The sequence below is a fragment of the Myotis nattereri genome (genome assembly GCF_964212035.1).
Source record: "Myotis nattereri genome assembly, chromosome: 5".
NCBI lineage: Eukaryota > Metazoa > Chordata > Mammalia > Chiroptera > Vespertilionidae > Myotis > Myotis nattereri.
Genome location: NC_138080.1, coordinates 23,238,904 through 23,266,712, shown reverse-complemented (window position 1 = coordinate 23,266,712; position 27,809 = coordinate 23,238,904). Strand labels below are relative to the sequence as shown.

General features: G+C 52.1%; 1 protein-coding gene across 4 annotated transcripts; it reads right to left on the bottom strand.

Annotated features, from left to right (window-relative positions):
* Nucleotides 1–50: 50 nt before the first annotated feature.
* PKN1 (protein kinase N1) lies at nt 51–27,805 on the bottom strand. Of its 4 annotated transcripts, none has more exons than XM_081092080.1 (22): nt 27,571–27,793; nt 22,944–23,247; nt 21,274–21,425; nt 19,569–19,704; nt 16,457–16,602; nt 15,802–16,015; nt 14,823–15,017; nt 12,516–12,625; nt 12,281–12,424; nt 10,459–10,534; nt 10,238–10,379; nt 10,057–10,150; nt 4,249–4,328; nt 4,097–4,172; nt 3,911–4,002; nt 1,974–2,150; nt 1,713–1,775; nt 1,516–1,592; nt 1,209–1,351; nt 826–933; nt 664–744; nt 51–331 (listed from the first exon to the last, which is right to left on the bottom strand). In XM_081092080.1, the coding sequence occupies exons 1-22, from the start codon at nt 27,589–27,591 to the stop codon at nt 128–130; spliced, it is 2,835 nt and encodes a 944-aa protein (XP_080948206.1). In that variant the 5' UTR covers nt 27,592–27,793; the 3' UTR covers nt 51–127. The 4 variants fall into 4 exon arrangements, 3 of the variants coding, with proteins under 3 accessions (XP_080948206.1, XP_080948208.1, XP_080948207.1); XM_081092082.1 differs by lacking the exon at nt 27,571–27,793 and adding an exon at nt 24,076–24,129; XR_013996045.1 differs by lacking the exon at nt 1,209–1,351 and having other exon boundaries at nt 27,571–27,805.
* Nucleotides 27,806–27,809: the final 4 nt, after the last annotated feature.

Below are 27,809 nucleotides of genomic sequence, written 5' to 3'. Positions count from 1 at the left end.
TCTCATTACGCCCCTCCATCCCCATTACTGTGAACAAAAAGAGCCAGGGATGCATGGAGGGGGCAAACCCCAAAGGCATTTTTAAAAACTAACAACAGCTGGGTGGGAGCAAGGGCAGGGGAGCGGGCTAACAGCCCCCGGCCACGAAGTCGAAGTCCCGGAAGGCCGCCTGCTCCGCGGCCGTGAGGGGCCTCGAGTCCCGGGCCGGGCTCAGCGTGGGGGCCTCCCCGGTGAACTCCTCATCAAAGTTGCTGACATCTGTGCGGCCTGACAGCGTGGGCACGAAGGGCGGCGGCAGGCGCCGGGCCAGCAGGGCGTCCCAGCCCAGGGTCTACAGGGAGAGTGGGGGGAGGTCAGTGTGGGGGGCTGGGGCACAGCGGGCATGAGGGGCCAGCCCCTTGCGCCCCTCCACCTCTGGATCTGTGGAGGTCCCTCTGAGTCACAAGATAGCGGGGCAGAGTGGGCGGGGCTGGGAGGCCGGAAAGGATCAGGGGAGCCTGGTCTCACACTAAGGCAGCGGCTCCCTAAGGCCAGCCTGGAGGAGGTATGGGTGTAGCAGGGTCAGTGAGGGTGAGGGAGGGGGAAGGCAGGGGTGACGATGTTGAAGGTGAAGCAACAAGGTGGGGGAAATGGCCAGGCCCTTGGAAGGATGAGGGTCCTCACCCTGAAGAAGGGCTGTTTCTTCACATCCTCCGCATCCCTCTCGCTGGATCCCAGCCTCCGCTCCGGATTCCTCCGCAGAAGCTGCGCGTGGGGGCACTGTATCAGCCTTCCCTCCGGACCCCAGAGCCCTCCCCAGTACACCCCAGCTTGGGGGGTCCTCACCCTGCGCATGATGCCGATGGCTTCAGCTGACAGGAATCGGGGGTAGCGAACCTCATCGTTGACGATGCTGTCAAATACTTCTTCCTCGTCGTCCCCTGGAAAAGGGGACTGGGAACAGGGAGAAAGCAGGGAGAACAGGGTGATGAATTAGGCACCTCCTCTGGCCATGCCACACCCAGCCCCAAAGCCCTCTGCTCTGGCTGCACCTGCACGCGGAGGGTATGTACCCCACTTTACAATTTGGAAACTAAGGCCAGAGAGAAGCCACCTGCCCCTGGTCACACAACACGTGTTGGAGGCAGATTCTGATTCCACCCCTGGGCACACGCAGGTTCCAGTGCCATCCCAGGGACAAGCAGGGTGGGGGCAGCCTGTGGCCTCACCTCACCAACCAGCATCTCATAGAGCAGCACGCCCAGCCCCCACCAGTCCACCGCCCGCGTGTACGACGTGTCTGTCAGCACCTCGGGGGCCAGGAACTCCGGGGTTCCACAGAATGTGCTGGTCCGGTCCCCATAGCCCATCCCTGGGGCAGCAGGGACATGTGAGATTATTGGGGGATGGAGGGGGTCCCACCAGCCCTGTCCCAGGATCAAGGGTGAGGTTGTGAGATAACCTGGGTAGGGTTGGGGACTCCATTCCTTCCCCCCATTCTGTCTAATACCCTCAGATCCCTGCCCCGCCCCTCACCCTCCTTGCAGAGGCCAAAGTCTGCGATCTTGACATAGCCCTCCGTGTCCAGGAGCAGATTGTCCAACTTCAGGTCCCTGTGAGGGGTTGGGGGATGTAAAGAGGAATGAGTGGGAATGGGGGCCCTGCCTGAAGCCTGAGGGCCCCCCAGTGGGCAGAGCATGCATGCATGAGCATGCACACGCACACACACACACCTGTAGACAATCTTGTGTTCGTGGAGAAACTGCAGCCCCAGCACCACGCAGGCTGAATAGAAGCTGCAGAGAGAGGCTGGTGTGAGGGAGCCAGGCCTCCCCACAAGGAAGATCATACAAACCTGGATGCCACATCCTCAAAAGCCCCCCATTCGACCAGACTCCAAGGGCTGGTGCGGGGGGAGGCAGGGAGGAAGGTGGGATCTTTAGGGGGAGGATGGAGAAGGGACTGAGGCATGGGGTGCAGGGGGCCAGGCTCACATAGCTCGGGGTTCGGAGAAGACGTCACTGTGGATGTGCAGCATCAGGTCCCCACCAGCCGAGTATTCCATCACAAAGCACACGTGCTCCGGTGTCTGGAAACAGCCAAACAGGTTCACCAGGAAGGGGTGTCCTGCGCTGGTCACCGCTGCCAAGATCCGCTTCTCACACATCAGGCTGGACAGGGTGGGGACAGGGGTCAGAGAGCATAGTAGCTCCCTACCCCCAACTCTCACACTCCTAGAGACCTCAAACATTGGATATTTGTTGAAGGCCTCTTATGGCTGTGCAACCTTGGGCATATTGCTTCATATCGCTAAACTTCGGCAGCCTTGTCAGCTAAACAGGCTCCTAGAATCCATCTGTCATCCTAGTAACATTCCCCCAACTTCTCTTTGGGGAGCTGCAAGGGGTGGGCTATTGGAGTACCCCATCTCCCTGGCCAGGAATTTATTCAGGAATGAGGAAGCCAAGCCAATGGGGCTCAATCTCAGGATTTCTGTTGGAATTTTTAAAAAATGTTTTTATTGCCCAAGCTGGTTTGGCTCAATGGATAAAGTATCAGCCTGCGGATTGAAGGGTCTCAGGTTCAATTCTGGTCAAGGGCACATGCCTGGGTTATGGGCTCAATGCCCAGTAGAGGGCGTGCAGGAGGCAGCTGATCAATGATTCTCTCACATCATTAATGTTTCTCTCTGTTTCCCTCTCCCTTCTTCTCTGAAATAAAAAAATATTTTTAAAAAATGTTTTTATTGATTGCAGAGAGAGGAAGAGAGAGAGAGAAACATCAATGGGCTGCCTCCAGCACGCCCCCTACTGGGGATGGAGCCCGCAACATAGGCATATGACTGGGATCTCCTGGAATTTTTTAGGAAGAAGGGCTAAATCTAGTGGATGAGCCTTAAACTGCTGGGTGGAGGGCACCCCTGCCGCTATGAGGGGACTGCAAAGCCCATACACAGGAAAGCAGAACTGAGAGACATTATCTGAACACCTGGATACAACCATGCCTGAAGGCAGACACCCCTGGACATTTCTGATCCAGAGCAATAAATTCTTCTATTTGCTTAAGTCTGCCCGAATTGGGTTCCTGGTTAACAAAAAGATATCAAGAAGATTGGGGACAGTCTCAGTGTTTCTAACTGAGAATTTACAGGAGGCCAGGCACTATGCAGAATGCTCTAGATTCAGTCTCTCGTTTAATGCACCTTGATTACCCTGCAATAAAGACACTATTACTCCCCTTTTATTGAGGGGTAGGCTGAGGTTCAGAAGGGTCTCCCCAGGATCTCTGAGTATGTCTGTGGCAGAGATGGGATTTGAACTCAGGGCCCTGACCCCAAAGCTGAGGCAATGCTATGGCACCATTAAGAGCATAGGCTTCAGCCCGGCTGGTGTGGCTCAGTGGTTGACCATTGACCTATGAACCAGGCGGTCCTGGTTCGATTCCAAGTCAGAGCACATGCCTGGGTTGTGGGCTCAATCCCCAGTAGGGGGTGTGCAGGAAGCAGCCGATCAATGATTCTCTCTCATCATTAATGTTCCTATCTTCCTCTTCCTTCCTCTCTGAAATCAATTAAAAGAAAAAAAAAGCACAGGCTTCAGAGCCCGAGTCCCTAGGTTTAAATCCTGGACCAGCTGCTTACTGGCTATGTGACCTCAGGCAACTTGCTCAACTTCTCTGTGCCATCAGGAGAAGGGAGCAATAACAGTGTTTACCACACAGGGCTGCTGTGGGGAACAAATGAGTCAGTGAATATAAAGCGCAGAGTGGATGTTTCTAAGAGTGAGTATAAATAAGTAAATAAGTAAATGTTAAGAAAAGAGTTTGTATTTTCTTAAGTACTAGCTCAGTAAGTGTGAGGAAGGACTGCTCTGACTCCCATTTCCCAGGAGAGAAGACTGATGTTCTCAGACGGCCTGAGCAGGGTCCCCACCTCTCCACCTCATCTCGGGCCACAATGTCCCCTTTCTTCAGAGCCTTGATGGCGAACAGCTCCCCACTGGGCCGGAACTCAGAAAGCAGCACCTGTAACCACAGTGGGCAGGGGTGGCCTTAGCAACCAGTCCAGAGACCCAAGGGTGTAGACTCCCAGCTCTTCAACTTCCTGCCACCGTCTCACCTTCCCAAAGTGACCCCGGCCCAACACTGCCAGGAACTTGAAGTCCTCGAGGGTCAGGGGTGACTTCCTGAGAGGGCTGTGGAGAGAGGACACTGGTGGGGACAGGGACAGTGGGCAGCGGTGGTGGGTGGTGGACAGGGGAGGGGTGTCACCTGCATAGGGCGGGGCCTGTGGTCTCCTGAGTCTCTGAAGGCAGCTCAGATGTGGTGGTTGTCTCCTGGACTGGCGAACTCTGTAGCAGAGAGATGGGGTCAGAGTGAGGCACCCCATAACCACAATAGCCACCAAGGCTCCTGTCACCTCTCTGACCTCACCTCTGCTCCCACTCGTCACTTCCGTCTAACCACAAGTTCCTCTCACTGTGCCCTGCACAGACCAGACATGCGTCCACCCTCGTATCTCTGCACCGAGTGTCCCCTCGCCTAGAACTCTTTTCTGCAGTTCCTTCCTCACCTCCTTCAGGCCTTTATTCAAATGTCACCTTCGTAGGTGGTCAGCGGACCACGCTATGAAATAAGTAACAGAACCCGCAACACCAACCCTCTCCATCCCCTTTTCTGCTTTATTTTTCTCCCCAGTACATTTCATGCTGTAAAATATTTACCATTTATCTACTTATTCCCTTTATTGGTATTAGCCCTTTGGAGCCACTTAATTCTTTTTTGTTTTAAACAAGACCTTTATAAAATATATTTTTTATTGATTTCAGTGAGGAAGGGAGAGGAAGAAAGAGATAGAAACATCAATGATGAGAGAGAATCACTGATCGGCTGCCTTCTGCACGCCCCCTGCTGGGGATCGAGCCCGAAATCTAGGCATGTGCGCTTGACCGAATGGAACCCAGGACCCTTCAGTCTGCAGGACAATCAGTGCTCTATCCACTGAGCCAAACTGGCTAGAGGAGGCATTAATTCTTTATACCACATCTATATGTAACTTTGAAAAGAATCAAAATTAGTATTTTTATGGGGAAAAAGTACACAGTTCCAAAAATTCAATCAGTAGAAACAGGCTCAAACACAGTCCTCCCTGCCTCAGCTGCCCTCCCTAGAGCCAGCTGCTGTCAGTGATTTCCTTGGTATCTTTCTAGATATAGTTTATACCCACATGAACAAAAGTGCCAGGATAGGCTCCACTTTCCTTGCACAATAGCCTACTGACAATACTCTAATCTTGCTCTCCCACTGGACAATCTGTCTTGGAAATCAGTCTACACTGGCACACCAGACTTGTTTTATTTTCACAGCTGCATACTATTCCACGTTGTCATTTATTTAGCACTGGTTCCCATGGAGGGTCCCTGAAGTTGTTTCCACTCTTTTGCCCTCATAAAGCCGCTGCAGTGAACAGGATGTGATGCTGTGTAAAGATCTAGGGTAGGTCCAGAGTGGGATTTCTGGGTCAAGACAGTATCCATTTCTTTGTTTTTTGTTTGGTTAATCCTCACCCAAGGATATTTTTTCCATTGCTTTTCAGAAAGAATGGAAAGGAGGGAGGGGGGGGGGGAGAGAGAAACATCGATGGGAGAGAGACACATTGATTGGTTGCCTCCTGCACGTGCCTCCTGGGAATGGGGATCGAACCTGCAACCCAGGTATGTGCCTTTGACTGGAAATTGAACCCAAGACCCTTTGGTGCAGGAACCAGTGCTTTAATTGCTGAGTCACTCTGGGCAGGGTAAGATAGTGTCCATTTTTAACTCAGCCAGCTAGCCCCCCAAGTGGATGTAACAGTGGGCATGCCCATGGGCTGCCTGTTTTCCTGCATCTTTCCCAGCCATCAGTGTTACTAATTTTGGGGAGGTTTGGGTTTCTTTTTTGCCAGACTCACCTCATCTCATATAATGAGATATCTCATTTAATTCAATGCCATGAAGCATGTATTATTTTCTTTTTCTCTTTAATCCTCACCCAAGGATATATATATATATATATATATGAGGCCCAGTGCACAAAAATTTGTGCACTCGGGGTGGGGGGTCCCTCAGCCTGGCCTGTGCCCTCTCGCAGTCTGGGACCCCACGGGGCATGACCACCTGCTGGCTTAGGCCCGCTTCCCAGGGGACTGGGCCTAAGCTGGCAGTCAGACATCCCTCTGGCAGCCCAGGAGCCCTCGGGGGATGTCCACTTGCCAGTGGGGAGCAGGCCTATGCTGCAGTCTGACATCCTTAGTGCTGCTGAGGAGGCGGGAGAGGCTCCCACCACCACAGTTGTACTGGCAGCCATCAGCCTGGCTTGTGGCTGAGCAGAGCTCCCCCTGTGGGAGCGCACTGACCACCAGGGGGCAGCTCCTGCATTGAGCGTCTGCCCCCTGGTGGTCAGTGTGTGTCATAATCACCAGTCATTCCCACTCTTTCTGCTGTTAGGGTCAGTTTGCATATTACCCTTTTATTTTTTATTTTTTTATTTATTATTTTTTTTGTATGCAATGTCTTGTGATTTAATTTTTTCATTGAATGTAACTGCTTACAGATTCATCCAGGTTGTTGCATGTATCAATATTTTGTTCCTTTTTTTGTAGCCAAGTAGTAATTTATGTTATTGAAGGGTCACAATTTGTTTAACCATTTACCTATGAAGGACAGAGAGTTCTTTCAATTTTTTGGCTATTATGAATAAAGCTTCTACAGACAATCACATGAAGGTTTTTGTATGCATATGTGTTCACTCGTCACTGATAAAGACATAAAAGTGCAATTGTGAGGTCATGTAACATTTACTTACTTAGTTTTTAAGAAAATGCCAAACTGACTTCCAGAATGGCTGTACCATTTTACATGTCCACCAGCAATGTATGAGTAATCTACTTTCTTCATATCCTTGCCACTACTTACTGGTGTAACTATATTCATTTTAGCCATTTGATAGATATATAGTGATTTTAAATTGTGGTTTTATTTAGTATTTCTATAATGATTAATGATCAACTTACTTTCTTGTACATATTTTTTCATTTGTATATTGTTTCTGAAAAAATGTCTGTTATTGTATTTTGCCCATTTTTTATTGCATTATTTATCTACTCAAACACCTTGGTTTTATACTACTAGCCTCCAGAACTGTGGGATAATAAATTTCTGTTGTTTAAGTCACCCCTTCTGTATTATTTTGTAATAACAGCCCTGGCAAACTAATACAGTGAGCCATCTGTTACTGAATGATTTAATATTTCAATATTTGTAACTTAAAAATTCAAAATTTTAAGACTACAGTGGGGCCTTGACTTATGAGTGTCCTGACTAATGAGTTTTTTGAGATACGAACCGTCTCTCGGCCGATTTTTTCTTTGAGTTGAGAGATAAAATTGAGGTTATGAGCCAGCTTCAGATACCCAACCGCTAGTTGGCACAGCGAGCGTCACAGTGAACGCCACATCAGCCCAGCATCACGTGTCTCACTCATTCACAACCGATTTGACATACGAATAATTTGAGTTATGAGCTCCATCACGGAATGAATTAAACTCGTAAGTCAAGGCCCCACTGTAGGTACAAGGTATTCAAATTTTCCACTTCTTTAATGCACTTTGGTAGTCTGTATCTTTTGAGGATTTTTTCCTTTTCCTCAACTATCAAATTTATTGGCATAATGTTTTTTTTTCTTTTTTCTTTTTCTTTTTTGTTTTTTTTATTTTTTATTTATTGCTTGAAGTATTACAAAGGGTATTACATATGTGTCCATTTTATCCCCCCGCCCTAGACAGTCCCCTAGCCTCCCCTATCCCCCAATGTCTTATGTCCACTGGTTATGCTTATATGCATGCATACAAGTCCTTTAGTTGATCTCTTACCCCCCTACCTCCTGCCCCCCAACCATCCCCGGCCTTCCCGCTGCAGTTTGACAATCTGTTTGAGGCAGCTCTGCCTCTATATCTATTATTGTTCAAAAGTTTATAATGGTCTCTATTATCCATGAATGAGTGAGATCATGTGGTATTTTTCCTTCATTGACTGACTTATTTCACTTAGCATAATGCTCTCCAGTTCCATCCACGACATTGCAAATGGTAAGAGTTCCTTCCTTTTTAGAGCAGCATAGTATTCCATCGTGTAGATGTACCACAGTTTTCTAATCCATTCATCTACTGATGGGCACTTAGGCTGTTTCCAGATCTTAGCTATGGTGAATTGTGCTGCTATGAACATAGGGGTGCATATATCCTTTCTGATTGGTGTTTCTGGTTTCTTGGGTTACCCTTTTATTATATAGGATATATATATATATAATTGATTTTTAGAAAGCAAGGAAGGGAGAGAGAGAAAGAGAAACATTGATGTGAGAGAGAAACATTGATTAGCTGCCTCCTATAGCCACCCCAACCCAGGATTGAACCTACAACCGAGGTATGTGCCCTGACTCGGAATTGAACCCACAACCTTTTGGGGTTAAACAATGTTTCAATCAGCTGAGCCACCTAGCCAAGGCTATTTTTATTTTAAATAAAATAGCCCTAGGGTTTGCTCAGTAGTTAGAGTGCTGGCCCGAGGACTGATTCCAGACAAGGGCACGTACCTTGGTTGCAGGCTCAATCCCCGGCCCCAGTTGGGGCACGTGCGGGATGCAACTAGTTGATGTGTCTCTCACATCAATGTTTCTCTCTCTGTGTCTCTCCCTCTCCCTTCCCTTCTCTCTAAAAAAAATCAATGGAAAAAATATCCTCAGGTGAGGATCAACAAACAAAATAAAATATAAAATGCACTCAGGCCCTAGCTGGTTTGGCTCATTGGATAGGGTGTTGGCCTGCAGAATGGAGGGTCCTGGGTTCAATTCTGGTCAAGGACACCTGCCTGGGTTGCAGGCTTGATCCCCAGTAGGGGGTGTGCAGCCAATCAATGATTCTCTCTCCTCATTGATGTTTTTATCTCTTTCTCCCTCTCCTTTCCTCTCTGAAATCAACATATATTTTAAAATGATAATAATTTAAAAATGCACTCAGGGAGATGGTGAAGGGATCAGCTATCATATACATGTCCACCTGGGTCCCCATCCCTAGACAAGGAGTGGGTAAATGCTGTTTTTTCTATGGTTTGTAAACTAAGGATGGTCTTTATATTTTTAAAGGGATGGGAAAATCGAAAGAATACTTCCTGATCTAGGAAAACGATGTATCATTGACACTTCAGTGTCCATCATCAGGTTTTCCAGAACACCGCCACACCCACTGGTGGATGTTAGTATTACGTGTGGCTGCTTTCTACAATGGCAGTGTTGATAGTTAGGACCAAGGCTACCTGGCTCACAAAGATGAAAATACTGATTATATCACCCTTTACAGAAAAAGTATGCTGACCTCTGACCTAGAGCAAGATGTAGAAGACTCCTATCACTTGGCAGGCTCCCCTGTGTTCCCCTCCTATCAATAACCACCCCCACCCCACCCAGAGAAAAACCACTATCTTGACTTCTATCTTTGACATGAGTTTTAAACATGCTCATTTTTACAGGGCAGTGTTTGGCATGGGTCACACAGCTAGGAGGTAGCAGAGCAGGAATGGGGACCAGGAGGCCTGGCTCTGGAGCTCATGTTTTTATCCAGGATAAAGAACTGGACCCTGCCCTGGCAGGTGCTGCTAAGTGGTTAGAGCATCGGCCCAAGAACTGAAGGCTCACGGGTTCAATTCCCTGTCAAGGAACTTGCACTGGGTTGCAGGTTCACTCCCTGCCCCAGTTGGGGCTCATGCAGGAGGCAAGCAATTGATGTGTCTCTCTCACATCGATGTTTCTCTCTTAATCTCTCTCTTTCTCCCCCTTCCTCCTTCCCTCCATTCTCTCTAAAAAAAAAATCAATAGAAAAAATATCCTCAGGTGAGGATTAACAACAACAAAAAGAACTGGACCTGGGTTCTGCCAGAGGAGTGCTGTGTGACCCAGGGAAGTTCCTGGTGGTCTCTGGGCCTTGAGCTGGGAAGGAGGCTCCCTGATGCTGCCTAGCCAGGCTTAGGGGAGGAGAGAGATGCTTACCAGACTTGATGGGCTGGAAGGAAAACCCAGAGGGCTCTTCTGGGGGGAGTTGTCCAAATCCGCCCCGAGGTTAAGCTTCTCCACGGATATGTCGCTGTAGTACAAAAAAGGAGGGTATATCGGACCCAGCACCCTGAGAAGCAACAGGGGCAGCAGGGACCCCAGGGCCTGTCCTCCTTACCCTGTGGATCGGGTCTCGGGTGCGGGAGAAGACCCCGGGCTGAAGGTGCCCGTGGCCGTGGCACTGGGAATGAACCTTCGAAGCAGCCGCACCCAGGTGGCGACGTCGATGTTCATCTGCCTAGCACGCTGGAACGCCTTCCCTGGGGGGACGGGGCAGTGTCACCTCCGAGTCGCTCCTGGGACCCCGGGCCTCTCCCCTGCCCGGACCCACCCATTCACCTTGCTGCTTGGAGAAGATTTTCTTCTGCCGTCGAAGCCGGGGTATCCTCTCAATGACAGGGTTGCGGAAGGTGACCTGGGGAGAGGGGTCACCGGTGAGGATCCTTGCCCACTTTCAGGCAGCTTAGTGGAGAAGCCCTTAGGAGCAGAGGGGTGCACGTGCATGTTTTGGGGATTCCGATCACTGTGGCATTGCACCATATTAAGGGGTTACAAAACCAATCCACCCCTTGGCAGAGCCACCTCCTCGGCCCCAGTTGGGGCACGTGCGGGAGGCAAGGAAAGGAGAGGGCAAGGAAGGGAGAGAGAGTGTGTCATTTTGGAGCCACGAGAAGCAGGCACCCAAGCCTTCCTCAGGGGTGGGGAGGGAGTCCGACCCAACAAGATGCACATTCAACTCCAGCAAAGAGGTCCTAGTCGCTTAGTGCCCTGATTCCCGAGAGCGGTCCCAGACCTGCAAATCAGCATTGCCGGGGAAGGTGGTAGAATGCAGATCCACGAGCCCCCGCCTGGACTCACTGGTTCAGAAACACCAGGGTGGGCCCAGCGGTCTGTTTCAGTAAGCCCTCCAGGAGATACTGGTGCCCACCCAGGTGGGCCCACCACTGGTCTAGCTGAATTCTCCAAACTCCAACACATCTTCTAGAAAGTGCCAAAGTCACAGAACGGTGTCACTTTATGTGTGTCCAATACAGTTGCCACTGGCCACATGTGGCTATTTAAGTGAAAGAAAACTTAAGTAACTTTAACGGTTCAGTTCCCCAGTCACACTGGCCACACTTCAAGTGGCTACTAGGCTGGCGGCTACTATCCTGGATGACACGGACAGAAAACATTTCCTCCCACAGCAGAACGCAACTATTGTTGTCTCATCGACAACACAACTATAGAAAGTTCTACCGATGACATTTTGGGGAAGCATAAAACAAAATCAAATGCCAGAGAGAAAGCCTGAAGGCTTCAGAATCTGCCCCCGGGCCACCCCCACCAGTTCACAGAAGAAACTGGCCTGCCACGGAAGTCAGCTCTTCGTTCCCTTCGGTTCCTGGATTATGAGATCACCTAAGAATTTTCACAGGGGGATATGGGTATGGGGAGGGATGTATGTATATAAAACAGGGCACGTGGATATGTTAGAGGCAAATTTAAAAATATTTTTAGGATACTTTGGGCCAAATGAAGGGCCGGGGGCTTTTCTTCTCTGGGCCTCCGTTTCCTCCACTGTCAGCTGTGCGTTAGGTGGTTGTGAGGATGAACAAGTGAACCACAGCAAGCCACTGGGGACAGACGAAAGGGGTCAGATAGGAATGTTATTCAGATCATGGCCTCTCGACCAGGGGACGATTGACAAGGTCTGGAGACACTGTGGCTGTCACAACCAGGGGGTTGCAACTGGCATCCTGGGGGTGGAAACCAGGGATGCTGCTCAGTACCCTACAATGTACAGAATGGCCCCTGCAACTGAGAAGGATCCGGCCCCCATGTCTACAGTGCTGAGGGTGGGATCCCGGACTTGAACCCTAGCCCCACTGCAGCAGGAATCTCTCTCTACTTGACTGTGGCTCTGCTAGCACCTGTTGCCATGGGCCATGACATGTAGCCAAGTTTTGTTTTTCTTTTCTGGTTTGACAAAATTCTGTTAAAAAAAATTTTTTTAAATCTTGCCTCAAAACAAAACCAATCCAAGCTTAAGTCATGTCACTGATGTAACTAATTAGATGTACTTTTCTATCAAGGTTCTGAGCCCAATTGATACACATCTTCCAAATTTGGACCTGGAGATGCAGGAAGTATTTTCTCAGGGTTAGGGGTATGACTGTACCTCAGCCACCAGGCATCCCTGGGGTTCCATGTCCAGCTGGACCTCATGCCTCTCGTTGTCCAAGAAATCCTCCAACTTCAGGAATTTGAGGGCACACAGGCCCCGCTGGTCCCGCCAGAACACAGCCAATTCCAGTTCCCGTGCCTCAAGGGAAAGGAAGAGGGCCATGATTTGGGGGTGCCCAAGGCCCAGAACCCTCCTCCTTCAGGCCCCATTGTCCCCCAACCTAGCTCACCCTCTCTAGCTCCAGGGTGAAGCTCTGGTCCCAGGCGTTGGGACCACATGGCTTCCAGGATGTCTGTCCCACCACTGTGTTATCCAGCTTGAGCACAGTACTAACTTCACCTGCAACCGGGGAAGAGGGGTGGGGGGATGAGAGGGTCAGGAAATGCTGGGGTGGGATATAGCTCTTTTATCTTATTAAATATTTTTATCATATTTCCTATCATAATATTCTGCTATGCTATCTTTTTAAAAATATATATTTTTATTGATTTCAGAGAGGAAGGGAGAGGGAGAGAGAGAAACATCAATGATAAGAATCACTGATTGGCTGCCTCCTGCACGCCCCGCACTGGGGATTGAACCTGCAACCGGGGCATGTGCCCTTGACCGAAATTGAACCAGGGACCCTTCAGTCCACAGGACAACACTCTATCCACTGAGCCAAACCAGTTAGGTCTACCTTTCATATTAAAGCCTTTAATCCACCTCCAGTTGATTTTTGTGTATGATGTGAGGTAGGGATCCAAATTTACTTTTATTCTATATGCACATTACACATTCCAGCAATGTACTCCTAAATATTTACCCTAGAAAAATGCATGCAGATATGTACCAGGAGATGCATAATATAATGCTTATATAATGGCATATAATGGCCCCAAACTGGAAGCATCTCCCTGTCCATTAACAGAGGAATTAACACATAGGGTGTCCCAAAGAAATGTATACACACTTTAACAGCTGACAGCTCAGTTCTGAAAATGAAATGTACTTTAATAAACACTGCCTTTATAATTATTCAAAGTATGTGTATAAATTTTTGAGGAACACCTTCAAAATGACAATATAGTCTTATTACCTAAATCATGAAATTGCTGATATTCAACTATTTTTTACAACACAAAAAACAACACAAAAGCGACATGCATGAGGCAGCAGATTGGTGTTTCTCTCTCTCCCTTCCTCTCTCTCTAAAAAAAATTTTAAAAAATCAACTTCTGTGTGGCACAGTAGTTGAACTTTGACCCATGAACCAAGAGGTCACCAGTTTGATTCCCGGTCAGGGCACATGCCTGGATTATGGGCTCAATCCCCAGTGAGGGGAGTGCAGGAGGCAGCCAATTGATGTTTCTCCCTCATCGATGTTTCTATCTCTCTAATCCTCTCCCTTTCTCTATCCCTCAAATCAATACAAAATATTTTTAAAAATAAATTTTAAAAAATATATAAAACTTTGTGTAAAAAAAACACACAAAAAAACTGAAAGACATCAATTTGATTTGGCTCAGTTTAAGACAATAGACTATTAAACAGGAGTAAAAATGAATGAACTATAGTTTAACACAACAATATGGATCCATCTTCCAAACAATGTTGAATGAAAGAAGCCACTGATATGGAATCTGTATGCTTCCACATATATGAAGTGCTAAAATTACAAAGGAAACCAAAAAAAGAAAAAGAAAAAAAAAAGACAACCATGAAGTCGGAAGAGCAGTTACCACTAGGACAGAAAAGGAAGGGGCTAGAATTGGGGAGGGAACCTGAGGAAGCTTCCAGAGAGTTCTATTTCTTGACCTGGGTGGTGGATATATGAATGTTTGCCCTAATGTTATTTTTCGTTACACATACTTTATATATATTAGTGTTTCTTTATTGTGGTAAATTCATATAAAAGTTCCATCACAAACGTTTTTAGGTGGAGAGCCACGTGACATTAAGTATGTTCACGCTGTCATGTGACCATCACCACCATCTACCTGCAGAACGCGTTCATATGCCCAAACTGAAACTCTGTCCTCATTAAGCATTAACTCCCCATCCTGCCCCCGTCACTGGGAACCACCATTCCTTCCCCCTCTCTGAGTTGGACTGCTCTAGAGACCGCACATAAGTGGAATCACAGCATTTGCCTTTTCGTGACTGGCTTATTTCCCTCAGCACGATGTGGTTCAATGGGCATTTGGGTTGCTTCTACCTTTTGGCTATGGTTGAGTCATGCTGCTATGACCACAGGTGTGCAAACGTCTCTTCAAGAACCTGCTTTCAAGTCTTTTGGGCATATACGCAGAGGCTGGACTGCTGGGTCAAATGGTAATTCCATGTTTAATTTTTTGAGGATCTGTCATGCTGTTCAGTGGCTGCACCATTTTACATTCTCACCAACTGTGCCCAAGGGTTCCAATTTCTCCACATCCTCCCTGACACCTGCAGTTTAGCTTACAGTACCCATCTTAATGAGTGTGCCGTTAGAGTGTTATACATGTGGGGTATCCAAGGACCCCTCACCCCACCTCATCCCTCCAGACCCACTCACTGGTGTTCTCGGCTTCTGCTTTGAGGCTGCTCCGGCCACTAAGGCTTCCACTTCGGCTGTAAAGGCCCCGAGCTGGCCGGCTCAGGAAGGGGGTGCGGCTGTCCGGGGGCCCAGGCCCTCCCGTTGAGGGTGAAGGGTTCCAGGGGATGGTCTCTGGAAGGTCCCTGCAGCCCACCACACGCACCTCCAGGGTCCCTGAGGGAGGGTGAGGCTCAGGGGGGAACCACCATTGGGGCAGGTCGAAGGGAGGGGGCCCCAGGTGAAGTAGGTATATACAGAAACAGCCAGCACGCAAGTGGGAGCAGGTGAAGGACAATCAGAATGGGGCAGGGGAGCTGATACAGAATGGCTGTGCCCAGAAATAAGGAATATGGGACCAGGGGGAGGGGAGAGGCTGCAGCAGGCCAGGCTGGGGAGGGGCTCCGGGTGTTGGGGTTTAGGACAGAAAAGCGTGTAGGCTGGAAGTCCAGGCAAGGAGAAGCAGAGCAGAACCAGGCCATGATTCAGAGGGTCGTCTGAGGTCCAGGGTGGGGGCTGAGGCCTGCTGTAGGGTCGGTCTGGGGAGGGAGTGGGTGAGGAGTCTGAGGAGGGGGGGCTAGGGGCAGGGGCAGAGGCCTCCTGTAGGGTCGGTCTGGGGAGGGAGTGGGTGAGGAGCCTAAGGAGGGGGGGCTAGGGGCAGGGGCAGAGGTTCAGCGCCGAAGGTTCTGAGCGTGAGTGGCTGGACTGAGGGACTATGGCTGCAGGAGAAAGGCAGAGCTGGATGGGGAGGTGGGGAAAGTGAGAGAGGAGTCCAAAATCAGAGGGCAAGGTAGGGCAGGAGTCCAGGCTGGAGGGTTGGGGTGAATGGAAAAGTGAGACAACAGTGGGATGGGAGTCTGGATCTTTGGGGGGCGGGGGGGGGAGGGGGGAGTTGGGGACAGTGAGGGGTCAGGAGTTCAGAGCTGTGGGGTGGGTTCAGGTAGGGGAGGTCGGGACCCACCTGTGAGCGGTGAGGGCTTGCATAAGGTGCTATAGTGCATGGCAGGGAAGGGCCCAGCCAGGCGGGCACTGAAGACTGCGGATGAGGCTGCAACGAGCTCCTCGCGCAGCAGCTGCCCCTTGGGGTGGTCAGTGGGCAGCTCCCCAAGTCGCCGCTCCAGCGCCTCTCGAAGAAGCCCCAGCTTCTGGTTGGACTCGGTCAGCTTCTCCTGGGCCTGCAGTAGGAGGAGCAGGGCCGGCTGGGGACACAGCTGGGCTGGGGGTGTCCGACTAACTCCTACCTAGGGCCCCTTTTCCCTTGAGGCCCCAAACCCAAGCCTCCCTTAACTTCCTGAAAAGTAGGTCTGATCACATGGACTAAAGCCCCCACCCGCATCGCGGCACTCCCAAGCCAAGGCCCCGCCCCCACACGGAGGCCCCACCCCACATCACTAAATGCCCCGCCCCTACACGGAGGCCCCACCCCATATCACTAAATGCCCTGCCCCCACACGGAGGCCCCACCCCACATCACTAAATGCCCCGCCCCTACACGGAGGCCCCACCCCACATCACTAAATGCCCCGCCCCTACACGGAGGCCCCACCCCACATCACTAAATGCCCCGCCCCTACACGGAGGCCCCGCCCCTCTCACACGGAGGCTTTGCCGCTCACCTCGCTGACTGCCTTGCGGTCAGGGGCCTTGGCGGCGCTGAGCAGGCGCAGCACATTCTTGGCGCCCTCGGCCACCGCGTGCTCAACTCGGAAGTGGTGCCGCAGCTCCTCAATGCGCAGCTCCACCGCCCCCAGGTCTGGACCCCCTGTGGGCACAGGGCACAGGGCAGTGAGGCGGGCCTGGGATCCAGGTCTAACCAACCCAGACACACAGCCTTCCATAAGAGCTGGCACTGGCCACAGACATCACCACCAACACGCATCGAGTTTCACCCAAGGGGTGGGCAGGCTCTTTTATCCAAATACTGTCACTCCCAGGAATGGTCTCGGACAGAGGCTGTCACACTGGGCAGTCAGACACACAGGCACGCTGTCAACACAGGCTGAGGGACAGAAACACTGTCAGGATCCTACTGCATCCCCAGGGACTGTCATGGGGACACCATGGACAACTGGACAGCCACAAGAATATAGTCACACAAACACAGGACATTTTTTTAAAAAAGTAACTTTTATACCTTGCTGATGGGAATTCAAGTTGCCTTTCAATGGAGGCAGTTTTGCCATGTCTGTCAAAATCACAAATGTATTTACTCTTTTTTAAAAAAATATATTTTATTGATTTTTTACAGAGAGGAAGGGAGAAGGAGAGTGATAGAGAGTTAGAAACATCGATGAGAGAGAAACATCAATTCAGCTGCCTCTTGCACACCCCCTACTGGGAATGTGCCCGCAACCAAGGTACATGCCCTTGACCGGAATCGAACCTGGGACCCTTCAGTCCACAGGTTGACGCTCTATCCACTGAGTCAAAGTGGTCAGGGCTGTATTTACTCTTTGATCCACATCCCAATTCAGGGACTGTGTCCCATAGAAACACCTCTGCACTTGACAGAGGTGCATTGTTATCCATGGCAGCCTTCTTTCTAAGAGCAAAAGACTGGAAACCCAATTTTGGCAAAGGGACATTGTCACAGGGGCAGAAGGGCATGATCACAAGACCCTTAAGACACACGGTCACACCACAGCAGAAATCCCAGGACTCTAACTCCAGCCCAGGGAAAATCATAAGAACGTAATCACACGGCCACATAGATAAGGCACAGAGATAGGCAAAGAAATGTCATCACACTGTCACCCAGGTAGGGCAGTGCCACCAATACCCATAGGCATGGGGGACCCAATGTCGAAAAGCTGGCTGTCACACCCAGTGTGAAGTCCCTGACACAGGACACAGCCAGTCACCCAAAGGCACAGGAACAGGCACTGGGACACACTGTCACACAGGTGTATGAAACTTGTCACCCAGAGGCACAAGGCCTTGGTCACATTTATCCATGGCTGTCTTGACAGGTACACTGTTCATGGCAGCCATCTTTCTAAGAGCAAAAGACGGGAAACAGCCCAACAGTCTCGCTGTCCTGTACACCAGACCCAGACCCTGGAGCTCAGCCACAGAGGCATACCATTACCCACAGGTGTATGGCACTCACCTGCACACCGACGACATAGTGCCACAGGAACCCTGATATTCACAGGCACGTCATCTTACATAGTCACACTCTTGCTTCTAGGCCTGCTGTCTCATGGCACTCAGACAATCACTGAGACTTACACTTACAGGACAAAGTCATACTGTCCCCAAGTTCATGATATCACCGAGAAAAGCATGGCCATCATCATACCATCACACACCATTACTGAGAAACCCACAAGGGTATTCACAATACAGAGAGACAATCACAGGGACAGTCATACTGACACTCTGCCCCACCCCCCCAAAAGACACACGCATTGTCATCTGAGTTACAAACCCTACTGCTATGGTCTGAATGTACGTGTCTCCCCAAAATTCCTATGTTGAAACCCAGCCCCAACATGGCAGTATTAGGAGGTGGGACCTTTAGGAGGTGATTAGATCATGACGGTGGAGCCCTCATGAATGGGATTAGCGCCCTTATAACAAAGACCCCAGGCCTGGCCGGTGTGCTCAGTGGTTGAGCATTGACCTATTTAACCAGGAGGCCGAGGTTCGATTCCCGGTCAGGGCACATGCCCAGGTTGTGGGCTCCATCCCCGTGGGGAACATGCAGGAGGCAGCCTGATCGAGGATTCTCTCTTATCATCGATGTTTCTACTCTCTCTCTCACTCCCTCTTCCTTCCTCTCTGAAATCAATAAAAAATATTTTTTTTAAAAATAAATTAAATAAAAAAATAAGAGAGACCCCAGAGAGCTCCTTCACCCCTTTCACCACATGAAGAGAGCTTGAAGACACCATCTATGAACCAAGGAGTGGGCCTCACCGGACACTGGAACTGCGAGTACCTTGATCTTGGACTTCCAGCCTCCAGACTGTGAGCAATAAATTTCTGTTTATCAGCCACACAGTCTATGGTTCTGTAATAGCAGCCCAAACACCCTAACACCCACCAACAGCTGACACTCCTCTGTCATGGTGACACACAAACTAGCATAGTTACCAGGGCATACACTCAACCGATGGTCCCCACAGTCTATGGCACATTAATGCTGACACCCATCAGTAGCAGACACAGTCACACAATACATCAAGACCCTGCCACAAGTTCAGGTTGACAATCAGGTTGAGACACCCCTCAGGCATTCATTGACAGACACACATGCGGTGGACACCCACAGATTTACACAACATGAACCAACATGACAAGGCAACCACTTAGTCCAGATGTCTGCAATTTTTTCTATAAAATTTGGGAGTAAATATTTTTGGCTTTGCAGACTACACAGGCTCTGTTGTCACTACACAGCTCTGCTGTCCCAGTGCAAAATTGGCCTTAGATGATAGTAATAATGGGCATTGCTGTGTGCCAATAAAAATTTACTTACAAAAGAAAGAAAAAAAAAGCAGTAGCAGATTTAGCCTGTGGGCTATCGTTGGCCAAAATCTGATCTACGGTAAACTTCAAGTGGGACAAAATGGGAAACTGAGGCCCAGAGAGGGGGAACAGGCTCCGGTGACAGAGTGAGTCACAGCACCCACCTCTCTGCCACAGAAAGGGCTCCCTCTCAGGGCTGAGAGCTGAGCTGCAAGTCTAAATGCAGGCTAGGCTGTCTCAAGGCGAGGGGCTCACCTTGGGCCTCATCTGGGGCTGCCTGGCTCTCCAGCTGGCAGGCCTGCAGCGCCCGGCGGAGCTGCATGCGGATGATGTCAATTTTGGTCTTACTGTCCTGTAGCATCTGCTGGGCCGTCAACAGCAGCTTCCGGTCCTGGGGGCAGAGGTAGGAAGTGAGAGGATTGCCGAACAGCTGGGGTCCAACCACCGGCCTTACTGTCCACACAGTGCAGGCCTGGGTGACGGTGTGACAGAGTGTCTGTATCTGTGTGCTCCTGGATGTCCTGGTGATGCAGCCCAGGGGGCCTGAATCCTGGCTCTGCCACAGCTGTGTGGCTTCAGGCAAGCCACTTAACCTCTCTGGGCTTGTTTCCTCAATCTGCAGGAATGGGGTCAGTACTAAGAGCACTGATCCCCACTGGGCTGAAGATTAAAGAGGCTGATCTGTAGGAAGAGCTCAGGGCTGTGCCTGGCACCAGCAGGCACTGTATTCGCATCAGCTGTTCGCACGCATGCACGTCCCCATGGCAGGGGTAACCCTGACTGTAGCCACGTGGGTGAGTCTCCAAGGGTGACTGGGTAGGTGTATGAGACAGTCTGCTATAATGGGGCTCCAGATGTTTCTGTGTGCAGTTCAAGGTACTGCAATGACTGGACATAGCCCAGGACCCTCTGTACACACAAGTAGTAGAAACAGTTGTCATGCTCGCTTCGGCAGCACATATACTAAAATTGGAACGATAGAGAGAAGATTAGCATGGCCCCTGCGCAAGGATGACACGCAAATTCGTGAAGCGTTCCATATTAAAAAAAAAAAAGAAGAAGAAGAAGAAACTGGTTGTGTATTTTTCCATCCACTTTGTGCTGTGTTTCAGAACCAGGCAAAGCTAACCTGTGTGAGAGAAGCCTGGGTATTGACTGAAGGAGGGAACTTTCTGGGTGACTGGAAATGTTCTGGATTTTGATGGGGTGGTGTGTACACAGGTAAAATTTCATTGGGTTGTACACTTAAGTTTCCCATACGTCTGTATGTTATTGCTCAATAAAAGCTAGAAAAAATAATCTGTGTAGCTTATTCCCTCACATGTAATATTTGTGTGTGTGTGTGTGTGTGTGTGTGTGAGCACACGAGCATGGGTGAACAAGTGTCTCTAGCAGCATGTCTGACTGCTTGTCTCTGTGAGTGTCTCTGGGTGTTGGGACAGACAGACCTGTGACAGTGTCCCCGTGTTGGTATGACTGGGGGGGATATCTGTATGAAAACTCTGGTCTCTGGGTGTGAATTTAATGGTGTATCTGTGGGTCTAAGTGATGTCTCTACATGTTATATGGTGTGTGGGTGTCTAGGTGTTGCTATGACTCTGTGACTCTAGATGTTATGACATGGGTATATCTCTGGATGTTAGGTTGATGACATGTGTGCATCCAGGTGTTGACATGTGTCAGAGAGATGTCACTAGCAGTGAGTGGCTCTGTGTGGGCCTGACCATGGACACCCTCAAGTCTCTAGGGGACAACTAAGTGTGGGAGGACAGTCTCTGCCATGTGTCTGTCTGACATCACACACAGTCACCCCCTTTCCCATAGGGTCTGCTTGCACCCCAGTCCGGCCTCCCGCCCCCCATCAGTCCCTGTCCTCCCCTAGCCCCCGACCTCTCCCACCCGCTGCCCATGACCTGTTCAAGAGCATGCATGCACATGGGGGTGCCTGCTTGTGCCCTACCTTGGTGCTGCCGTTGCTGTATGTCTGGATCATGTTTTCTGCTCCCTGCTTCACCTTCAGCTCGATGGCCAGCTGCTTCTCCAGACCAGCCACGCGGCTCAGGTTGGCGGCTGAGCAGGCCGGGCCACCCTCACCAGGGGACAGGGGGGCATCTGGAGAGAGGTGGGTGCGACGGAGTCACCAGGGCCCTCACCTCCATCTGCCCAGGAGGTTTGGCCCAGCTGAAAGGATCTGCCCTCTGTCCAACCCGGATTCCATCCCAGGCCAGGGCCCTGAGGATCCAACCACCCCAGACCTCGGAAGGAACCCCTCAGTGCCAGGGCGGGACCAGCATGAATGGGCAAGTGTCCAGGTGTGCATGAGTCCTCAGTGTGGGTGGGACTATGAACAGAGGCCCCTAATTCTTTACACAGCTGTGTGGAGGCCATGGGTGTGAGTGTGGTTATCTGTAACCCATAGGGTACTGGCATGATGAAGCCAGTGTGCGTCTCCCTAGGCGCTTGTGTAACTATGTGAGACAGCAGGCTGGAAGGACTATGTCAGCACGGCTTGTGTGGCTCAGAGGTTAAGCGTCGACCCACGGACCGAGAGGCTGCTGGTTTGATTCCGGGTCAGGGCACATGCCCGGGTTGCAGGCTCTATCTCCAGTAGGGGCGTGCAGGAGGCACCTGATCAATGATGTTTCTCTCTCATCAATATTTCTATCTCTCTATACCTTCCCCCCCGACACTCTCTATAAATCAAGAAAACATTTAAAAAAGAAAAGAAAAAAGGACTGTGTGAGAATCTGGGTGCTGGGGCAACCCTAGCATGTTTCTGTTGGCACAACTACATGTTCAGATCTCAGGTGATGGTATGACTGTGTCTGAGTGTCTGGGTGTGTACAGCCAGATACTCATGTCTCTGGAGCTGGCATGGCTCTGTGTGACTCTGTGGAGAGTAATGTGACTGTGGGAGTGACCCTAAGTGTAGATGTGACCATATGAGATTCTGGGTGTTGGCCTAACGCACTATCTCATAGTACTGACATAACTGTGGGCCCCTGGCTATTGATATGCCTATTGTATGGAAAGGCTGGGTGCTGGTGAAAGTGGTGTTGGGTCTTTAGGCCCTGTCCTGTTATGCATACAAGTCTCTGGCTGTTGATAGGACAGTGTACGTCTGGAAGAGCTAGACAGCTGTGTTTATGTGAATCTGTGGGGGTTGGTGTGACCGTGTGTGAGTCCCTGGGTGTGTATTGTTTGTGTGTTGATGTGACTGTGTGTGCATCTGTTTGGGTGCTGGGTGGTAGTATGGAAGTCTCTGCGTGCTGTGGTGACTTGAAGCCTTCCTGGGATTCACGTGATAGTGTCTAAGTCCTTGGGTGTTGTCTGGGTGTTGGTGTGACTGTGAGTCCAGATACTGGTGTAACACTGGGTGGGTCCTTTGGTGTTGTCCAGGCGTTGGTGTGGCTGTGTGTGGTTTGGGGTTCTTGTGTGGCACTGTAAGTCTCTGGGTGTTGGTTTTGATGTTTGCTCGAACTGTTTTTGAGGGTGGAGGCTACTGTAACCCAGTGTGTCTCCCTGGGGGTCCGTGGAGATGAGGCTAGCCTCCCTCTGGGAACCTGCAGCTCAGTCCCTGGGGCAGTGGTGCCCCTGAAATCCCGCCTCCTCTGGGAAGGCCCCGCTCACCATGGGTGGCAGCCGCAGGGTCGGGCAGCACCACGTGGGCGTGCAGCTCCTGCAGCTGCTGGTGCAGCAGGTCAAGCCTGCGTGAGGAGCCTCGCAGCAGCAGCTCCACAGGCCCGAGGCTGCGGCCCAGGTCGGTGGTGGCCCGCCGCAGGTTCTCGGCACCCTCCTTCAGCTTCAGCTCCTTGCGGATCTCTCGCCGCAGCCGCTCCCGCTCTAGTTCCAGCTGCTGTTGCACCCCGGGAGCTGCCAGGTCAGCACCTGCCAGACCCAGCTGCTCCAGCAGGGACCAGCTGCGGGGCTCACTCTGCGGGGACAGAGCAGGGTCAGTGGGGCCAGGGGGATGTGGGGTAAAGACCACTCAGCCAGCCAAGCCTGGCCTCCTCCCAGCCCGGGGCTCCCGTGACAGGGCCTGCTCCACATCCTCTGACGCCCCAAAACTGGGAGGTGAGACAATGCCCTGCCTCCCTTTACCTGTTTCTTACGTGGTGGGATTCTGGAGGACAGGCCCCATTGCCCCACCACTGTGCTCCCCAAACTAGGGGGTTCCCCTAGGACAGGCCCTACCTCCCTTACATTGTCCTCCCAAACTAGGGAGCCCCAAGGACAGGCCTTGTCTCCCTTTCGTTGCCCCTCCAAATGGCAAGGTCCTGCGGGCAGACCCCCTCCTCCTCTTTGCTGTCCCTCCAGACTAGGAGGCCCCATCTTCCCTCTGCTGCTCCCCAATCAAGGAAATATCAAGGGCAGGCCTCTGCTGCCCCCCAAAACTATGGGGCTGGGGTCCTGAGGACAGGCTCTTTCTCCCCTTTGCTGTGCCTCAAACTAGCAAGTGCCAAGGCTGGCCTCATCTTCCCTCTGCTATACCCCCAAACTAGGAGGCCGCAATGACAGTCCCCGTCTCCCCTCCTCTTATCCCCTACAACCAGGACCTAAGAAGCAGAGCCCTATCTCTTTCTTCCTCTATCTCCCTGACGTGCGAGTCCCCAAGGGCCTCAGATAGTTCCATCTTCCAAACAGAAACTCCAACCGAGCTCCTCTCTTCTGTCCAAAACGGAGGGGCACCAAGAGCAGGGCCTCTGGCCTGTGCTGCTTGGGGTCCTCTTCTGCCCTCCTCCCACAGGGACCCCAGGCCCACCTCCAGCTCCTGGTCCAAAGGTGGATCAGCCTCCGCCATCCTGGGTCCCGGCTGAGGGCCCTGCCCTCTTCCTGAACCTCAGCCCTACCAGGGCCTCTCACTGGCCACTTCCTCTTTCCTGCTAGCTCCCAGCAACCCCTGCGCTGGGCCAGCTCCGGGGCTCTGTGCATCTAGGGAACCTTTCTCCTCAGCACCCGTCTGAATGAACTCGAAGGCAGGCTCCCCCAAGGGTATACAGGCCCCTGAGGCTGACTCAGAGGTATGCACACTCTCATATACCTACGGGCATGTGCACAGAACACGAGTGTACACCCATATGCAAATGTACACGGTTGTTTACATGAGCCAGCCCCCTGCCTGCAGATGCAGGCAGTCAGTCACAACTTCCTGCTTCCTCTGCGTGCCCACTGCTGCTGACTACAGCTTGGAGGCCTCGGGGGCCTAGGGCCTGGCCAAGGGCACCTCCCTGAGATCTAAGAAAACAGTATTGGAGGGGTGAGGGTACCCCAAACCAGTGGCCCTCTGAAGCTCAAGTATGACTTGAGTAATAATGATAGTAATAATAACCCAGGGCAACCAATGAAGTCCATGAGGCAGGTGCTATTATCACCCCATTTTCTTTTATAAATTTATCTTTATTGCGGAAAGTATTACAGATGTTATCACCCCATTTTCAAGATGAAGAAACTGAACCCTAAATGGTGACATAGCTTGTCCCAAGGTCTCACAGCCGGCACGAGGCAGAACCAGGACTTACAGCAGGAGTGCCCAGAACCCTAGCGCAGGCTCCACTGTCAGGCGCTGACCCCCGCCCCTAGAGATCCCATTTCACAGATGGAGAAAGTCTTCCTTGGCTCCTGACCAACCTCAAGGGCAGCTGCCCCCAGGGAGGGTTTACAGCAGGCCAAAAGCCACACCCCCACAGCCCCACCAATCACTCACATTAATCCTGAGCAGCTGCCATTATTCTCCCCCTACTTTACAGGTGAGGAAACCGAGGCTCAGTAAGATGACAGAGCAGTTCTCAGTGAGGGTGGGGGACTTTGCACACCCCACCTGTGAGGGATCTGACATCACCCAGAAACATGTTTGGTTGTCACAACTGGGCCTGAGGAGGGGGTGCTACTGGCATCTAGTGGGTTGAGACTAGAAATGCTGCTCAATAACCTAGACAGCACAGGGCAGTCCCCACCTTAAGTGTGATTCAGCCCCGAATGTCAACAGTGCTGAGGCTGCCCTAGCCAGTTTGGCTCAGTGGATAGAGTGTCGGCCTGCCAGCTAAAGGGTACCGGGTTCGAATTCGGACAAGGGCACATGCCTAGGTTGTGGGCTTGATTCCCAGTAGGGGGCTTGTAGGAGGCAGCCAATCAATGATTCTCTCTCATCATTGATGTTTCTCCCTCTCCGAAATCGATAAAAAATATATATTTTTTAAAAATAGTGCTGAGGCTGAGAAACCTGGGTTAAAGGACACAGACTGACACCCTGCGCTCCTGACCATGACTGCCAGTAAGGATTTCACAGCAGCCCCACCTGCAGGGTGCTGGTCTACATTTCCTCCCAACCATGAACACACCACACCCTCTTCGTCCCATTTTTCTAACAGCAGAACCAGGGCTCGGAGAGACAAAGGCACCCGGCCCAGGACACACGGCGGGGAAGTGACAGCGCTGGAATTTAAACTCAGGGTCATCTAACACTACCCACTCCCAACCAGGCCGGGCCCACTGCCCAGCCCCACCCAGCCCCCAGCAGGCAGAGCAGGGGTGCAGCCAGGAGCAGAACCATCTCAAATGGGGGTCCAGGCAGAGAGGAGCAGTTGACCGCCGGCAGCTGAGGCTTGAGAATATGCAGAGCAGGGAGGAAGGGAGGCCTGACCTCCTGGGCTCTCCCTAGAGTGACTCACTCCTACCCAGGAGGCAGGAGTCACCAGAGGGCCAGCAGGGTGAACCCATGAATCAGGGGCCTGGCCCAGGCTGAGAGAATCCCTGCTCCACCACCTCTCACTGTAAAGCAGGAGACCTCAGGCCTATCTCCCAGAATCCTCCCCTCTTCCAAGGGCAACCAGGGACCTAGACCCCCACGTCCGGAGATTTCAATGCTTTGGGCGTTTCCGGAATCTGGACAGGACATCCGTTTGCCGGACACAGAACAGACAGGCACAAGTTGGGACAGACAGAGGGACAGGGTGGCAGGCCCAAGCAGCCACAAGAAAAGGATGAACAGGAGAGGGGGTGAAAGCAGGCAAGAGATGGGAAGGGGAACCACGGCACAGGTCCAGCCTCGTTCCAGGAATCACAGCCTCCATCCCGGTCATGTTTGGTACATACCAAGCACATGCATATAATGGGGATTCCTAAACAGCCCTCTCAGGGCCCTGGGGAGAGACAGGGACCCTGGCCCTCCCCAGCCCCAAGGTCTGACCTTGTGTGATCTGCAACACCATATACGCCCAGCTCCTCGGCAAGGCTGGCAGGCCATCAGCAGGACTGGGGTGGGGGACAGGGGGACAGGGGGGAGACACAGAGGGGATGGAGGGCAGGTGCAGAAGGAGACGAGAACCTGGTTACACAGCACCACAGACGACGCTGAGATGGTGAGGCACTAAGGGGGCACAGGACATGTCTCAGATTTGGGTCATTGAACCAAAGGTCAGAAGTCACCCAGTCCTGCTTATCAAAGGTGGGGGAGGTGAGTTCAGGCCATGTCCACAAGGTGGCACAGGGAGTACATAGCTGGGCAGCAGATTGGCATCAGTCACCTGTGCCTCTGTGTGTGTATGTGGGGGGAGGGGGGAGGAGGGTGACCCAGCCCTACTCCCCATGCCCAGGTAGGATTCCAGGTATGAGAAAATCCCCAGCCTGTTGACCCGGGTATTCCCACCTGGGATGAGGTTCCACCTGGCAGCCCAGAGGGTGGCCCTGTGGACTCCCAGTCCCCCCACCTAATGAGGTGACTCGGGCACTTCTGCCAACAGGTGCCAATCGGAGTAGCGTCGCGACCCTCGTAAAGCTCAGTCCGGAGGCGGGGCCACGGGAGCTTTGTTGTGCGGGGGAAGGGCACGGGCCGGGCCGCGTGGCCTCCTCCCCTCCCGAGGCACCATGCCAAGCACCTGCCCCAGGTAAAGCGGCACCTGCCGAGAATCAAACCCCGAGGGGGAGGGGCGGCGAGTGACGGGGCGACAAGCACTGGGGATTCCTAAGCACAGCCAGCCTCAGACAACCCAAGTCGTACCTCCGCGGCGCCCCTCAAATGATCGGGGAGGGGTGGAGCTTGGGGGTGCGGAGAGGGCTTCCGGACCTCCCCGCTCCCCCCGGTGCCTACCTCCACCTGCCGAGAAGGGGGCAGTGCTGGCTCCACCCGACGGGCCCAGGGGAGGGACGCCGGGCACTCGGGAGGCTCCCGCCCTGGCCGCCCTGGTCTCGGGGATCCCGGCAGCGCGCGGGCGGGGGTGCCCGGCGGCCGCGGAGCGGCTGCGGATGCAGGTGCGCCTACCTGCACGGCGTCGCTGGCCATGTCCTCGCGCCGCCCGCCAGGGGTCCCCGTGCGGAGGGAGGGGTGGCGGGGAAAGCGCGCGTGCGCCCCGCGCGGGGTGCGAAGGGCGGACAGGGGGCGGGCACAGCGGGACCCAGGCCCGGGGCGCGGCCCGCTCGGCCTGCTCCACTCCGGCCCCGCTGGACCAGGCCGCCGCGTCCGCGCGCCGCGCCCTCCGGCCCCAGCGGCCGCCGGAGCCG

Bases quoted from the DNA above. Each gene is read 5' to 3' on its own strand.
- PKN1 (XM_081092082.1), bottom strand. From the start codon at position 24,114: ATGGCGGAGGCTGATCCACCTTTGGACCAGGAGCTGGAG. The intron at 4,173-4,248 runs GTGACACCCCTC...CTCTCTCCACAG, and splicing joins ACAGGCCCCGCCCTATGCAG to CCCTCTCAGGAAGTCACCCC. The intron at 332-663 runs GTGAGGACCCTC...CTCTCCCTGTAG, and splicing joins AGAAACAGCCCTTCTTCAGG to ACCCTGGGCTGGGACGCCCT.